The sequence below is a fragment of the Dermacentor variabilis genome, chromosome 3, assembly GCF_050947875.1.
Source record: "Dermacentor variabilis isolate Ectoservices chromosome 3, ASM5094787v1, whole genome shotgun sequence".
NCBI classification, from domain to species: domain Eukaryota; kingdom Metazoa; phylum Arthropoda; class Arachnida; order Ixodida; family Ixodidae; genus Dermacentor; species Dermacentor variabilis.
Window position 1 is genome coordinate 109255170 of NC_134570.1, and position 17285 is coordinate 109272454.

General features: G+C 47.5%; 1 protein-coding gene across 1 annotated transcript in view; it reads right to left on the reverse strand.

Moving 5' to 3' along the window:
* LOC142574085 (uncharacterized) overlaps positions 1–17285 on the reverse strand; it is a 316362-nt gene that overhangs the window by 16070 nt on the left and 283007 nt on the right. The window contains exon 7 of the mRNA XM_075683254.1: positions 2323–2428. Within this exon, the coding sequence (XP_075539369.1) occupies positions 2323–2428 (106 nt within the window). The remainder of the gene's footprint in view (positions 1–2322; positions 2429–17285) is intronic.

A 17285-nucleotide genomic window follows, 5' to 3' on the forward strand; every position in this document is an offset into this window, starting at 1 on the left:
CCACTCCATTTCGCGCCCGAGTATAACCCCACCGTTAGGTAGCGTTCGCAGCGCAACACTCCTGCTATCTCTCATACTAACATGCAACCACACCGCCCGCCGCCGACGCTCATCTACGCGGAGAAGCCGCATTACAGGAGACACGAGAGCGATGCGGGGAAAACAGCATCAGGGGACGCGTGAGTGTCCAAGGTCCGCACAGTATAAAAGCAATAAACAATAGAAACATTTAACTTACAGAAAGATTCGCCCCCCTCCTCTTTTCGGAATTTTTAGGCCGCTCCCTTCGAACAATACTCTACGCTTGCATCGGTAAAGCCATATCGCTCATAAGTGCGCGTGTCCTAAGCGAAGCTTTCAGACCCATGCAAATGAAGGTTTCCCCGATGAACCAATTATCGTTTCGTATAGTTGTTGGCGGAATGTAGAATACCTAAATGCGAATTACCGCGCCGGTGACATGCTGGGTTAGCGCAGACAATATGCGACGTTCAGGCGCCAGCGACACCCGAGATTTACGAAAAGTCTCCGCCTTTCAGGTCGCGCGGCGGGAGGAATGTCTTCGCATGGCTGCAGGGGAAGGATGCGCTCGCCGGCATGCCGCTCCTCGTTAGCCGCGGGATCCGCAAGGGGAATGCCCGCTTGCGTAATTAATCGTAATTGGTTTCTTGCCGGGATCCACTGCATCGCGGGTGCCCCTATGCGCCCTTTTCCTGTCTCGTTTTCTTGTGTCTTGACACTGCACTACAGTGCGCTTCGTTAGCGCAAGCTACCGCGCCTACTCAAAAGCGGAAGAGCTCACTCGAAGGACGACCGTTATAAGCAGCTTTGACGTAACCTGCTTTCTCCTAACAGCCTCGCGCTTTGCAGGCTGGAAAAGAAAAAAAAAATGAAACAACCAACGAATGCAATAAGTGCGCCCTAGAGATACAAAGCCCCGGAGGACCCCTAAGCATCCCCGCATCAGCGCTTGCCTGACAGGAAACCAATCCAACGCGCCGCGCCGTTTTCATTAGCGAATCTGCGGCTGTAAGGTACAGGCGGCGGCGTGGACTGTGTGGAGACACACACATGCCTGTCTGTGCACGCGGTGTGCACGAGTGCGATAGCGGTACTTGAATAAGCCCGCGCGACCCTGTACGTCCCGATTGTCCTCGCGCTAGACAGGAAGAGACCTTGGCGCTTCGGATTTCAACACACGGGCAGACACTACAGCCACCTGGAACGTTATTATGTCTTTTAACCGCTATTTCACACACGGGTGCTGGCAGAAGACACCGGAGCCGGAATGCTTACACGTGCGGCTCATTGTTTCGCGGCGGAAGCCAGAACGTTTGCGTTTCGCTCGCACATGCGAACCTTTGCCTTCCGACAGGAGAGAGAGCGCAGCGGTCGCAAGCGTTATGTAGTTTCTTAGCCTTCCGTCCTTCCCCACAAGAACCACTTCTCTATCAAAACGGCCGTCGTGCAGGAAGCGTCTAGAAACATAACAATCCATCGCATCGGCCTTCGTTACGACACCAGTGCATACGTAACGCGCCCTCATAAGGGCTTTGCAGAGTGAACAAAGAAAAGTGGGCGGACACGTTGTGCCACCGCTTTAGATGCGCGTTATTGCAGGTTCCTTTCTCACTACAACGTAAGCATCCACGCCTACGTAAGCGACTCCTCGTATACAAAGGCAGCTGCCAACACCCGTTGGCGTATACTTTCTCGGAATGCTCAAAGTTCGCAAGGCAACATTGATGCACGAGTCGAGACGTGGCTTCTGCAGCAAATTATCGCACCAGTGAAGTAGTAGTCAGTAGGCGAACGGTTCGACCTGCGCTGGCGCATAGTGCTAATGATTAAATGACACGCACAGAGTTAAGGAGAGCGTGTGCAGGCTTTTGAAGCAGTGTGTCGTCTTTTGTGAACTGCAACTGCCCGCACCGATAACCCACAACGAGATACTCGTTGGCATAACAATTTAAAGCAAACGTATAATGTATAGTGTGTATAGGTCGTTTCTTCACATGCTTTGGCGTCTTTTAAACCGCAAGAAGTACGAACTAACTAGCTCGGCAACAATCAGTGAAGTAGTTGTGAAATCGGTTGCGTGCTTTGTTCTAACCTTAGCAGTCACGCGCATTACGTCGTATACGTGGTGTAAACGACGTGTATATAGCGCTGAACGGGCCTTGAGACGTACTTTTCAATTTTTGTTTCGTTTGTCTTTACACCAAAGCTGAAGAGAAGTGAGACGACGACCTCAGCAGGCGTCGCAAGCAAACCCGCCAGTGCATTGCATTCCAGCGCAGCAACGCCGGTAGCAGTACGTACCGCACAGCGTGGCCGACGAGACTGACAGGTACAGCATGCGCACGTACTGCGTGAAGGCTCCGCCGCTGTTCATCGGATCGGTGAGGGAGACCTCCCAGCCGGAGGGCTGCAACGAAACGGGAATTCGCTCGTTCATTCGCTTCTTCAACATTTCGGCTCAAAAGATTTGCTGCAGTTTAAGCGAAAGTGTGCTGCCCTGCATCGTACGCGCACCGCTGCCACGTCTGACCTTGTACGTGCTACTCCACGGGCGCCATTGACAGATATATACGTGAGATGTTATGCTTTACCTGAGAGCATCCAATGTGAGTTTAGATGATGCTATCCTTATCTGTAAGTGCACGTACCAATGCATGGAAATAACGTTAGCTGACTCTTCTACGGATGCTTTCTTATTTTTGCTCCACTTCCCCTTCCCTCCGAGTACAGTGGCAGATCGGAGGAACCAGGTCTCAGGCCAGCCTATATATATATACTCTTTATGCCAAACAAATTATCTTGTCTACTCTAATTTACTTTGTATGCAAATTTAATCACTTCTTTTTTTTCCTCTCTTTCGCCATTTTAAAGCAGAGAGAGAGAGAGAGAGAGATAGAGAGAGAGAGAGAGAGAAAGAGAGAGCAGTTTAGGGGCACGAGCCCAAACCTAATAGGCGGCCAGCACAGCCCTTGGGCCCTGGCGGCGTCTTCGGCAAGCTGGACGCGTCCCAGAGTTGGTCATCCGGGGCTGAGCTGAGCAGCATGGTCTCCCACTGCTCATCATTAGTTATTATGCGGCCCTTTCTTGCCGCCTGCGCGCAAGCCTATAGAATGTGTGGCAGGTCCGCCAGTTGCTTACATAACTTACACTTGTCGGAACACCTGCCTAGGTAGTAATGGCTCCACGCCACGGGGTTCAGATACGTATTTGTTTGAAGGAGGCGCCAGGCCACCGCTTGCTGCTTAGTAAGTGTTGGGTGCGCGGGCGGATACCGGGCCCTTCCCAATCTGTAATGAGTCGTGACCTCCCTGTAACTAACCATGCGGTCTGCTCGCGTCCCTAGGGGTCGCGGCTCCTTGGCTCGGCGAAGGCAATAATTATTAGGGGCAGTTTCATTAATCGGGGGATTTGTCGCAAAGCATATGCGGTACAGAATGAAGCGGGAATTCAAATAAGTGTATGCAACTCTGTCTGGTGCAACTACTGTAACGGTGAGTTTATACATTTCATGTACGCTATCCAACGGGTATATAGTCCTCTGGAACATTAGGCTTGGGTTTGGCCTCCCTAAGCACCTTGTGTCTAATATCTTGAGTGGCAGGGCAGAGCCCCGAACGTGAGAGCCCCACTAAACCATTATATATATATATATATATATATATATATATATATATATATATATACGCCAAATGACTAGCTTGTAAGCGGCGGAGACACGTTGCATATACAGAAGCTCTGTATGCCAGTCTCTAAATATACCGGCAGATATACCAACGTCGGGCTGATGTCTCCGTAGGCGATAGATTGCGCATTACGACAAGGGGCGCGCTGCAGATTTCAATGAAGAACGTGCTCTTCAGCCACCATGGTGGACTTTACAGATAAAACGGCACATTGAGTCAGCACGAAAACGCTTCAATCAAAGGACACGACGTGCTTGATGTTGCCTAAGCGCGCCACAGCACGATGAGAGGTGCGCAGCGAATCCCTCCTCTTAAGCTGGATTCACACGACCGACCGAACTCCGCGGACGAACATTATGTGGCTCAGTGCCATTCGATCACGCCGCGCACGCAAGGATGCAGCAGATGAGCCACCGGCGACGCGATTCGCTGCGGGTAAGTCACGTCATGCTCGTCCGCGGAATTTGGTCCATCGTGCAAATCTATCGTTATCGCTTGCCCAACAAGGGCTCATGCCCGCTATGGCAGACTGGCCAAGAAGCGGGCGGCTTTAACGCGATAGCGTTGTTGTGGTGGTGCGCGTTTAGGAAAAGTTTATTTCAACAACAGACGATAGGAACACTGAGTGGTACAATTCCACCAGGTCGACAACATATACAAAGTACGAAGCATTGCATACATGACACGTTTTGAAAGAAGTGTCCGAGTCCACACTGTTAAGAACCCGGGGCGCTTTTACGAACATTGAATAAAGAAAATAATAACGAATTTAAGAACGCGTTCCTAAGTGTTCCATAGACAATGCCTAGTCGCACATGAACGCGTTCTTAAATTAGTTATTACTTTCGTTATTAAATGTTCGTGCAAGTTGCCCCCGGTGTCACAGAAAATCCGGTGTCGGCGTCCGCCGTCGGCGGCGTTGTCCGTCAGAAAAAAAAGATCACGCCGAACCACAACCATGCAGACCCACCGCGTGGCGCATAGGCGTTACCGAACTAACCGAATTTCTCAAAGTAAAACGCGTCAGAAAATTCGTAAGGTCCCGCTTACACACAACCTAGAGGCATGACAACGTCGCGCTGTAATTTCAATATACGGGAAAACATCATTCTGTTACCCCAAAAGTCAAACACAAACCCATTTTTCCTTGCTTACGAGGGTATGAACCATCGATGAGTCACTGCTTCTATAGCCTCTACCTTAAGGAGGTACAGTCTTGTTCAAAAAACTTGAGCCCGCTGTGAACTGCCGGTGAGCAGCTGCGCTCTGCTATCGCGGCGCTGCCACCGCCGGCGCACGCCGCTGCTCGCTTGCGCCGAGGATAAAGAGGGCGAGGGAAGCATGCCTCTTGCTCTCAAGCCTCGTTTGATAACAACACTGGTGAAAAACTAATGCGGTCAGCGCGGCGTCAACGCGGCGGTGGCGAAGTGGAAGCCACCCGACCGGCTAGCATGCCGTTTGCAGCGTATGCTTGATGAGCGGGCCGGGGTCTCTGGCGACCGCTGTCAAACGCGATACGCACAAATTTCGCAATTCCGAGTATCGGAATCATCAGTTAATGTTTTCTGGGACCAAATTAAAGGAACAACGCTATGAATAGTCCTGCGCATGCTCGAACACGGGTAATTTGCGAGGATCATAGCTAAGATCTGACTTCAGCAGCTGAATGATATATTAAATAATGTGTCACAATGGCATGCCGTTTTTGTAATCATGAATGTCACAAGCAGCAAATTAATCAAGATAGCATAAGCTTCAGGGTGGCACCAGCATCTCTCGACGAAATCAAAGGGGGGAACACGCCCTCAAGGCATTGAGTGTGGCTTGGTCCGTGGTTGCCCCGAACAATTGCAGCTTGTCCATGTGTTTGACTGTAAACTAGCGAAGATCTCTGGTTGAAAGGAGGCTACGTATAACCCATTTTTTTAAAACTGCATGTGAAGCCCTTTCTCGTAGAGACGAACGATACCTCAGTAAACTATATCCAACATACTTTTTCCAGTGAGCCCGTGACAGCACCGCCGGTGTGACGCCTTTACTATACGAGAATCCTATAATCGCGTGGCCCGTGTCTACGCAATACAAACGCGTGATGCCCAATGCAAACGGTATGAACTTACATTGGCCTCACGTGTGCATGAAAGTGGGCCCTAACGACAATGAGGCAGTATGCAGGAAGATATATAAAAGCGAGGTAGTGGGCACTTTCCGAAATGCCGAGGGAAAGAGTCTAACCCAATCGGCTACTCAGGCAGGGCAAACGTCTTTTAGTCCCGCAAATTTTTCATAATCTCACTGTGGCTTTATTTAAAGAACTTCAACACCAAACGCCCTCGTGTGGTCGTTCCTTAGTGGAGAAGTGCGGTCAACGTATTTGAAATAATGTAACGGTGGTAACAGGACCTTTGCGAAGAGAGTTTTTCTAGTTGAAATTACTGCGCCTGGTCTTTTCTAAACGAACGATGATTGAATCGCCCGCATATTACAATAAAACCTGGAACAACGCTAGACAGCAGTGATAGACGCCAGTTTATAATTTTTTTCTTTTGTTTTCATCCCACTCAAAAACACATTCAAAATGTTTATCTAAAAGCACAATGCGAAGGCTCTCGCCTTTGAATGTGTAGTATAAAATTGTAATAGGTAATTTTGATGATTAGGACAGTTTTTATAGTATAACGCGCTGCATGGAAGCCGGGCAGTTTTTCCCAGACAGGCGCATTTACTCTCAGGAAGCGCCGTAACACGGCGGCTGCAAGACTACCTCGCAGCTGGCAGAACTACCACTGCACCAGTTTTTCGCGAGCGCTGTTATCAAAGGATGCTTGAAAGTAAGAGACATGCTTCCCTCGCCCTCTTTATCCTCGGCGCAAGCGAGCAGCGGTGCGCGCTGGCGGCTGCAGCGCCGCGATAGCGGAGCGCAGCTGCTCCCCGGCCGTTCACAGCGGGTTCAAATTTTTTGACCAAGACTGTACGAGCCATTGCTCTGCTCCGCACTGCCGCCGGGATCGGCCCATCGTTGTTTGCTATCGGGCCGCGTGTCGCAGAATATCCGGCATCGATGTCGGCGTCAATAGGCCCCGATAACGCTATCACGCTCCACTCTTAAAGGCGAAGCTTAAGCGGCCTTCAAGTCTCTTTTTCTTATGAGTGTAACAGAAATGTGACTTATCATATTAAGGCGCAATGTTGAAGACGAACGCGTCCCGTAACTTTTTTTTATTCATCGTCGTCCAGATTCTGAGAAGGTGAGCGCGCTCACTTTTTATCAGTAGATTGTTGCGATGCGACGCGCGATGTGCGCCAAGCGTCTCAAGCGCTGAATCGCACGCGTTTATTTCTCTTTTTTTAAACTGGCATCCGGGGCCTAAAGGTTTGAGAATCGAGCTCCTGCGTTGGGGGTCAGGGTTCCAAATCAACCAGCGGGCATTTTTATTTATTTCTAGGGACAACTAACGGACATTTCCCAAGATGACCATGTACGGCCAGAAACTGACAAACCGCCAAGTAAGTTGAAGAACCAAAGAAAGATATAGCGTTAAAGATGGAGTAGCGATGACCATTATTACGTCTTATATGTTGCATCCTAATAAAACAAAGTAAGCAAAGGCTGGAGGAAACCAGTGGCGTTGAAATCTACTCAATGGTGGAAATGAGCGGTCAGGGCTTGCAGCTGTCGTAGGAACAACGAGGACACCTGAGGCATAATCGTGAGATAATTTCGAAAAAGTGAAAGAAGTTGTGCAATATCTGATAATGGCGGTGGTACGGTGGAACGCCTTTACTTCAGCTGGAAACATTGAACTCCAGCCCCGGTTTGTTCTCTCCTTCCTACACCGAAGAATCTATTCCAGAGTCCATGATGTAGGAGAGGAGCGGATTAAAATGAGGAACATGGGCGTACGCCCGGAGACCATCAGGATCAGTATAGTGAGATGAACTTTCCAAGAAGCTGGCTTGGTTTGATGTTTTTTGGAAAGCGGATGTCGTTTTGGATGCCGTTTGGAAAGCGCTTCCAACCGGACGAACATGTTTGCGCAACGCGAGGACCTGTGGGTGTGAGGTGAACCTGGGCGACGACAGCAGTGAGGTAACGACGACGGTAACGGAATGGAATAAAGAAAAGCGCAAACTTCAAACGGGTCGGAACGAAAGACAGAGGCACAGGACAGGCGCTGCTCGCAACTGAATTATATTGGGAACAGCCCACCTGCAGATACAGAACCAAGGCAGTTGAGGCATACCACACTGTGCATAAAAGCCACAATCGCATCCCCTCGGCCAGGAAGCAGTGATCATAATAGCAAGACAAGCCAACTTTACAAGACAGGACCCAACTTTATTTCTCATGCGTTTTTTATATATTTACGCAGTACACCGTTGACAAGCTGTGTCGAAATGCGAACGCCAGGTCCGGCGGATGAACAGTGCGAGGTGGCGACGCAGCGGTGTGACGATGATTAAGGCTGCTTGCGATGTTTGTCGAGAGAAAAATGGTGAAGGGAGGCGTATGGCACATATATCTAAATATATTTAAGCATCCTATGCCCCTTGCGTCCAAGTGGCACTTACCCATTCGCGATGATTGGCAAAGAATGGGAACATATCCAGTGGCCCAAACATGGCGTAGCCCAACTATACGAAATCTAAAAAAAAATCGAAGAAGCCATTGAATGACGTGCGCTATACTATTAAAAGGTATCTGTGCTTTAGAGATAGCTACATGCCTACGAGATGCCTACAAGACACCTACCAGTGGAGCACGTCCGAAGGCACTTACTACAGTAGTGTTCGTGAAATACGAAAAATCAAAGTTGGGGTTGTATGTTAGAGAGTTCTAGATCAGGGGGACGCAAGCATTGAGGCCTGCTAGCGCTTGGGGCTACGGCACTGCGCATGCGCGACCCGGTCGTCGCATGCGCAGTTACGTGGCCCCGAGCTCTAGCGGTGCCCAACGCTTGCGTCCCCCTAATCTAAAGCTATTATGTGCTATTCGATTAAGAGGTCTCTGTACCTCACAGATATTATAAGCAAGCGTTAAATGTGCCTGCTTTATGTCGTACTGTGCTGTTGTTTCACACATACTGGGATTGCGCTGAGTCTCACAATATTAGTCGGTTTAATTCTACCATATAACTGCCCGACTCACCATAGGAAGAAATTCAACAATCGAGCCCAATGATGCTACGTATTAAAATTTAAGCCGTGTGCTTGTGTCTATACGCCCAGAAAGTTCGAATACGAAACCGTAAGACCGGCACACTTTGTGATAATATCAGCCGAAGTGTAACAAAGGCAAATGAATGCCGAACATGGACGGTCCGTTAATCCTGTTATTGAACTAGCGATGTTGACTGTGATCTTCCCCTTTCCGAAACGGACGAATTAGTTTACACTGGGCCTTCCGAAAGTAACGTAAACTTCTCATCGCAGTTCTGTAATTGCCTTCTCTTATGCTACAGAAACAAAGTTCAGAACTCGAACTTTTAGTTCCTACTCTTGGTGAATTCCACAAATATTTGTTACGAACCTTACAATGGGATTCCTAACCAACTGGCCCAACTTGATATTTGAACAAACAAACAAACAAACAAACAAACAAACAAACAAACAAACAAACAAACAAACAAACAAACAAACAAACAAACAAACAAACAAACAAACAAACAAACAAACAAACAAATAAACAATAACAACAGTAAATTTGCTTCCGCGTTTCTGCCACCGACCAGGCGTGCCGAGCATTTATGAATGACTGCATCTGTCCATAAAAAAGCTTACTCTTCAAGGTATTTTCATAAAAAAGAATACACAGCCGCTTTGCCGCTTAATAGGCGTCGCATTGCAACAGAAGTCGCGAACAAGGAACAAAAATCAACCAGTAACAAAACAGCAGCAACAACCTGATAATCAGAGGCCTGCTGCGAGTATACCCTTCGCGATTTTTAGCGACGCTAATCTTATGGACTGCCCAGAAGGGGCATTACTGTTTTGCCTTCTCTACGCTATAGGCTTCTCTTTTAACAGGCTGATCTCGTGGTCGTGTTATCGTTATGCACGCATGAAGAGACCTGGGCGATCTCTTTCCCTCCTGTTTCGAGGGTGACCGTCCTATAGTTACTTGACTGCGATTTCGGTGCTGGTGCCCGCAGACGCATTCTTTTCCCGCTTGTGTTCGTGTGGGTGCAACAGTTTTTCACATTTTCTTATTTGGAGTTTTTATTGTTGCTTGAATAACGAGTTTGGGATAGCTACCTTTGACGCAGCCTACCTTCCCACGGTTCTAACCCCCCCCCCCCAAAAAAAAAAAAAAGAATAAATACGAGTAGTGAACTTTGGTTGCTTAAGCCTCAAGGAGTCGAGCAATATTTAATGCACGTAGGGTCTTCATGAGGAGAAATTCTAAGCTGCTGAAAGCCGCAACGAAGAAAGGTTTGCAGCGGCTTAGTTCCAAAGCTCCGCTGATTCATTCATGGGGTTTAAAATTTCAAAGCTACATTAGGGTTACTAGAAACGCCGTATAGCTAAGGAATATGCGTTATGCGCCCCGTGGTAATGCGGCCGCGCCACGGTCGGGATTCGAACCCACGACTTCGTGTTCAGCAGCACAATGTCATATCCCCGAACCACCTCGTCGGGTGCAAGGCATCACTGCTAGGCTGCCTATGGAGCCGGAAGGACCAGGCCTTTGATGGCCACACACACAAAAAACGAGTGCACGCGACTTCTGTGCGGGAGTAACCATCTTGTCCCAAACGAACACTTAAAGAGGAACACTAAATCAGGTTAGGATGATACATATCATGACGTTGTTTTGGCTAATATTGCTGTAGCAGATCGATTAGCGAAAGAGTCAATGAAGGTCAAAGTACTATCTTATTATTTCACACCTAATTTCACGAATTTTGCCGTTTCGGCGCGGAAGAAATTTCTCAAAGCATGGCGAATGTTATGTCTACGATTCCCTTAGAATGCAGCGGCGAATACACCGCCGTCCAACTTGAATATAAATTATGCACACATGCGCCAGCCGCTTACTTTCGCTAATATCCGTGATGTCACCGCAGAGACGACATTCTTTCAATACCGGCGTCTCCCGCGCGCTGTGCTTTGGTGCCCTGCGTGTGCAGAGTACAGATGCAGCGCGGTTTTGCGGGCGGAGATCGAATTGAATTCTGAGACTGTCACCGAGCATAGACGTTGTGAGAATTTGTGACGGCACGACGTAGTGATGCTGGCCAGGCGTTCTTCATTTTCGCGCATTCTATCACCAACCGAGCCTCTCCGACACGCTACGAGTGGTCACTTTAGCATTACAAAAGTGTACAGACTCCTCCTCCTCCTCCTCCTCCTCCTCCTCCTCCTCCTCCTCCTCCTCCTCCTCCTGTCTTCCTCTACTCTTGCCGACAAGCTGCGAAAGACGACAGCACAAATAAGAACGCAAGAACCCGCACTGTGCACAACTAAATCTTCTGCAAGTGGCGAACCCTACCAGCAGGTCCAGACAGGGACCTTAGTTCATTTGGGACTTTGTTCTTCTTGGTTATATGGGGCCTATAGGAGATGTTGTCGCCTTTAATTGGCGCCGGCTACTCCTCTTAACATAGATATATGAGAAAAAGAAATAACTTAAAAGCATTAAAACTAAATGTCAACTCCAAACCACAATAACACAAAGTCCGGTCTCGTAACTACAATAAAATTAGGGCACATGAGAAAACACGGATTTGGTTCAAACGAAGGTACATGAACCCAGGCACTGAATAGGCCAAAGTCGGGCGAAATTAGTTACACAGAGTGAGATTATTACAAATAAACACTATACTCAATAGTTACTGAAAATCACTTCTACAATTCTTTGGAGGGCCAGTAATGTTCGTCTTTTCAACGAGTATGTTCCCGAAGGGCCTACGATCTTCCTGAGGCGGAAGGGTCTGCGGTCCAATGCCATTGAATCACGTGCTAAACGTTTTCTCAGTGTGTCGGGTTGCGGACATTCTAACACAAGACGCTGTGCATACTCACCCGCGTGGACACAAGTGTATTCCGGACTATTAGCTCTTGAACTTTTTTTTGTAAAAAGCGTTTTGTATACGCGGTACCGAGCCGCAGACGGCGTATGAGCGCTTCAAAGGATTTGGTCGTATCCAACGAGGGGCTAATAAACGTTATTTCTCTCTTCCATAGCTCTGCTACTGAGGAGGAGACGACAAAGACATAGGGCGAGTGGCCTTCTTATTTGCATTCGAGAGCGCCGAACCCACCCACCCAACCACCCATCCATCCACACACACACGCGCACACACACACACACACACACACACACACACACACACACACACACCTATATATATATATATATATATATATATATATATATATATATATATATATATAAAATGCAGTCATTGGCCGACATTGAAATCGCGTTGACACCGAAGAGTGGACACGGCCCGTGCTTTTCTCCGCTTACGCAACGAAGCGCTCTCAACGACCGAATTCGTGTGAAGCGAGCGGCGGCTTACAACATCGCTCGGCGCCACTGCACCAATCCCGTTCTCCCACGTTCCGTTACGAAAGGGCTTTTCACCGTGAACTGGTCCTCGGAAAGCGCCCGACTTCGCAACAAGATTCTCAGTAACCTATTATAGATAGTAAGGAACAGATCTATCCGGCTTATTTGCCCTGTCAACGTATAGCTTGCTTTTATATATATATATATATATAAAACATCAACAGTAGACGGAGGCCAGAAAGAAGGAATGAACGAACAAAAGCGTTCATTCTTCTTTCTGACCTCCGTCCCTTGTCGCGCTGTTTTTATAAAAGGTTACCAACTATAGCCCGGTATGCCCGGTATTTCTTCAGTATGCATATAGCTTGCGTTACAGGCATTAAACATAATTTAGGCCTAAAACCCCTTTTAGCACTTGAAAGAGCGTAGGTTAGGGCGTGTTGGTATTCCATTGCTGAGGTTTAGCACGACGTAAAGTTGCACTATTATGCCTATTCGATAAAATTTTTATCATGAAACATTACTCGATGACGTGCTCGTTCGACGTCCGTACATGTCATCACGACTTTACCCCAGAAAGCATTAATTATAACTATAATTAATAAAGCAGTAATTATAACTTGCAAGATCAAAACATTTTCTGGTTTATTCATACCCCGCACACGCTAAGATACCAACGGCCTTCCCTCTACTGTTGCCACAATTAATGAAGTTTTATTTTTTCGTTCTACCCTTCCTAATGGAATAGGCTAATGAAATAGGTTTTAATTTTAGCGTTCCGTTCCTTTTATGTTTTCTAAATATGGACTTCTCATGTTTCACATTTGTTTTCTGTATCTTGAAGTTTTTTTTTTTAATTTGTAGGATTTCAAGCGATTCACCTCTGCAATGTAATGCTTTTACCTTGAGGGTAGTAATAAGCAATAAAAAATCAAAAGCAAGGTTACTGCTATTAACGCTGCGAGTCCGAATCCTGCAGCCTTGGCTGGACTTGCGACTGAGATACACGCGAGCACCAAGGATATAAACGTAGACTACTTACAAAAGTGCGACGAGTACTTGATACTTCGAAATTAAGTACAAGGCCGTACACCTTTTGGCTCGGATATGTGCAGTCTGGGGCGAAAGTTTGTGGACCGTGGCTTCGGAAGAAACACCGAGTTTCGCCGTGGCCTATGCGCGTATTACTTCTACAATTGCAAAAGTGCCAACTAAGTTCTTTAGCTATACAGGATCGTGGTGCATCACTCATGTGCGCGTTAGTTCGGGAAATTTCATGGTTGCCTTTGGAGAGGCACAGTCCACGAACTTCTGTCTCAGGCTGTACGGGCGAGCGCACTTGCTTTTCACCTTCAGACATTGAGAGGCAAGTTGGAGATAGGAAATCCAAAGGCCTACGTAAGGTGATATGGTAGTAGAAGAAATACTGAGCTCTCCACTGCGTTAATCCTCCTCATATTCTATATATATGGACCCAAACGCCGGCGACTAATTAACGCCTTGACAATTATATATATATATATATATATATATATATATATATATATATATATATATATATATAATTGTCAAGACGTTAATTAGTCGCCGGCGTTTGGGTCCAACCGTTACAGCAGGGCATGGACTCCTAGCACGAGCGGCATTCCCGAGCAAAAGCGCTGAAAAGGACGGCCCACTATATCGCTCCAATCCTTCTCGACAATATATAAACACTTTTATGTAGCACGTACTGAACAACTGAAAGCTGTATTGGGAGTTCTGCATGCAATTTTCTCATTGACACTTTTCATCTAATTATAATATTTGAGAAGGTGATAAAATCATTACGGCTAAATATATAATTGGACGGAATAATAAAAAAAAGAATCTGAGCATCTAGTAGCGACGGCAAACAACATTACTTTTGCTCTGTCCAGCTACGTGGCATTTGCATACTTTTCAACCCTGGTTAAGGATAGCTGGGACAATATATATATATATATATATATATATATATATATATATATATATATATATGTGTGTGTGTGTGTGTGTGTGTGTGTGTGTGTGTGTGTGTGTGTGTGTGTGTGTGTGTGTGTGTGTGTGTTTGGTTCTAGAACGAACCCTGTGAGTGTTAGCCAGCGCCACCACTCACAAACCTTGGCGGCGGATGTGGAACATCCTTTCTGCCACAGTCGTCCCGAGTACGCGATCTTTTTGGGTGAAGGCAACAGATCAATAAACCCACACGTGCTACCTAAAGGCATCAATGTTGCTGGATTTGAGACCCTCGTTATGTAATGAACGAGAAGAGCATCACATACGTAATGCGGAGGCGTGGGATCGTTTCCACCTGCGGCACGTTGTTTCTTCACCCACTTTAATTGCGACTAATTTATCGTTTGTTTAACTGAATTATTAAGTGCATGCAATTTCCGCTATGTTGTCCTTGGTGTCTGTTTGTTGGCCTCTTACGATATGATTAATAAATATCGGGCCCCTTGGTTAACCCCCGTTCTTTTCATTCAGTATATATATATATAAATATATATATATATATATGGAACGGGCCGAATATACGATACATACTGCTAGTATATATAAAGTGTCATTGGGGCTGAGTTACTGCAGGATATTATGCAGCCTGTGTACTTCCTAGCGATTTCAAATGTATGGTTACGAGAATTAGAAGAAAAAATACACGCGCGCGCGAGAAATTACAGTTTCACAATATGGCCGTTAATTATGCGCACGCGAAAAAGTATGTCCTAGGTCCCTTGTAAGCTTTTCACGTCAAGTAACATCAAAAAGCGCATCGCCGGAAATTTGCATTGGGTCCCCAGCGCACAATACTGGTGCTTTCGAAATAGTGATTTAACCAAGAGGCAAGCTCACCAATTTCCCGCGTGCTCCCTAATATTTTACCTAAATGGCAAGCACGTCCATCTAAAATTCTCAGTCGAGCGGATCTATTTAAGGCCATTCCTGTAGCGTACGCTACGCAAACGAGCATAGATGCGCATAATGCCGCATTCAGATGGCGCAGCTAAAAAATCAAAAACAAAACGAAATGAAACAGAAAAAGAATGCCTGAATTTTAAAGCGCTCGCCTTAACTTTTCTGCACTTCTGAAGACGCGCTAGAAAAAAAAAGTCCCAGTCCATTTGTCAGTTACGACTGCGCATGGGGCATCGTCCCTTCAAGTTTGAAGCACGGCATAGTTTCAACCACCGCAGCGCAGGCATCTCCACTGTTCCCGACGAGACGCCTCACAAAAAAGAAAATTGCTTCCAAAGACGACGATGCCGAGGAATGCAGACATAACGGTTGCGCTCAAAAGGGGAGCTGCGAAAAAAAAAAAAGAAGAAAGCGTAGAAAAAGAAACGCAAGGAAGAACGCAAAGAAAGCCCGGGCAACGCGCGAAATGACGACATCGAGGAAATCACTCCTCGGGCTGAACGTTCGAGCGATCTTAAAACATCTCACGGTTGGCGTTTCCCATAAACAGCTTTTCGCGTTGGAGGGTGAGGCTAGGCGGCGCGCTGTGATTCCATTTCTTCGATCATGAATTTATAATTTTCCCCTTTCGCATATTAGGGCTCGCTCCACGACGGGCCAGAGGGGGCGGTTTGCAACCAGAAGCGTCTCTCGCGCCACGGAGGAGGACCAGAAAAAAAAAGAAAAAAAAAAAGAAAAAGAGACGCGCTTCGCGGCGACTTAGACGCGGGACTCTCATATAGAAGGAAGCCAACGGTCGGGCTCCCGTGGCCTTGGGAAACAGCCCTAGACATCTACAGCGCTCGTGCTACGAACGCGGCTAAAGAAAGAAAACAACCGCAGAGAGGCGCTGTGCGATTTCGTCGAATCCCGTTCTCAGCCACTCTTCCCTTTACCGCATGTTCTCTCCCGGATATGAATAGCTTGCGTGCAGCGCGCTGTACGGCAGAGCGCCGGGGAAATAGCTGGCGCTTCCGCGACATGAAGGCCAACGAACAGATACTACGACCAGTTTCCGTGCCGTTCGACACTGTTTACTTATGGGATGGGGCGGCCTCAACTCTACGCTCAAGGCTTTGTGTTCCCGGCAACTGAGCAGATACAAGTACCGACATCTGCCCACCACAGGCGCTGCAGATATAAGTACAGGTTGCTTCTAAGGACGCCGTAATGCGGCACAATTTTCTCGCGCGCGCGACGACTGAACGCGCTATTTTCTTGCCACCACGCTCGCCTTCTTTCAATCATTTTCAGCTCCTCGCGAGCCTTGGTAACGCTGCACCGTACTACGACGCGTTACGAACATCTCTTTCTCCTTTCGCGGAACAGACGGCTTCTTTGCATTCCACGCACGCCTAAAGGAGAAGCAAAAAAAAAATTCCAGAGGGGGAAAAAAGCGAGAATGCGCACACAACACGTGCGCTGTGCCGGTGTTCCGTGGAGAATGTTTGCCCACCGTCGTCACTGCCATCCGATTTTGTGACACGTGCACACTACTCGAAGCTTATCGCGTGTGTAGCATCGTCGAGCGGAGCGAGAGGTGTCCGTCGGCCCCGAACTCGTGCTACGAAGAGCCAGGAAACGAGAGGGCATTTTTTTCCAGCCACTGCCGAGGACGGATGCGGCATTTCATTTCCGCCTGTACGAGCGAATCAGTAGTTCGTTGCCGTAACGTCTCGCAACGAATCTCTTTGTCTTTTAGAAACTGTGCGTGAAGCGGCGACGATATAAGAGCGAGTCAGTGTATGATTTCAAATTTCTACTTTTATTTTGTTAGGGTACATAGGAATATTTCTGTTTACAGCATCTCGGTAAGTAGACAAAAAATAGATAAAAGCGAGCTCATTGCCTACTGCGAGCGTGACGTGGCAAAAGCAGCTAGCGATTTCAGACAGGAAGCGCTGGGTGCCAACTGAGGAGCGATGAATAAGTAGGCAGCGTACACAGCGCACACGCATAGAATGCATGCCACGTTTCGCGTTTTAAAGCGAAAGCAAGTTTCTTCTCCTTTACTGGCCGCGAACTCTTGATTTCGCTGTGGCGGTGCTCTGAGGAGGCACATGACGTCACAACGCGCGCCTTGCCGCGGA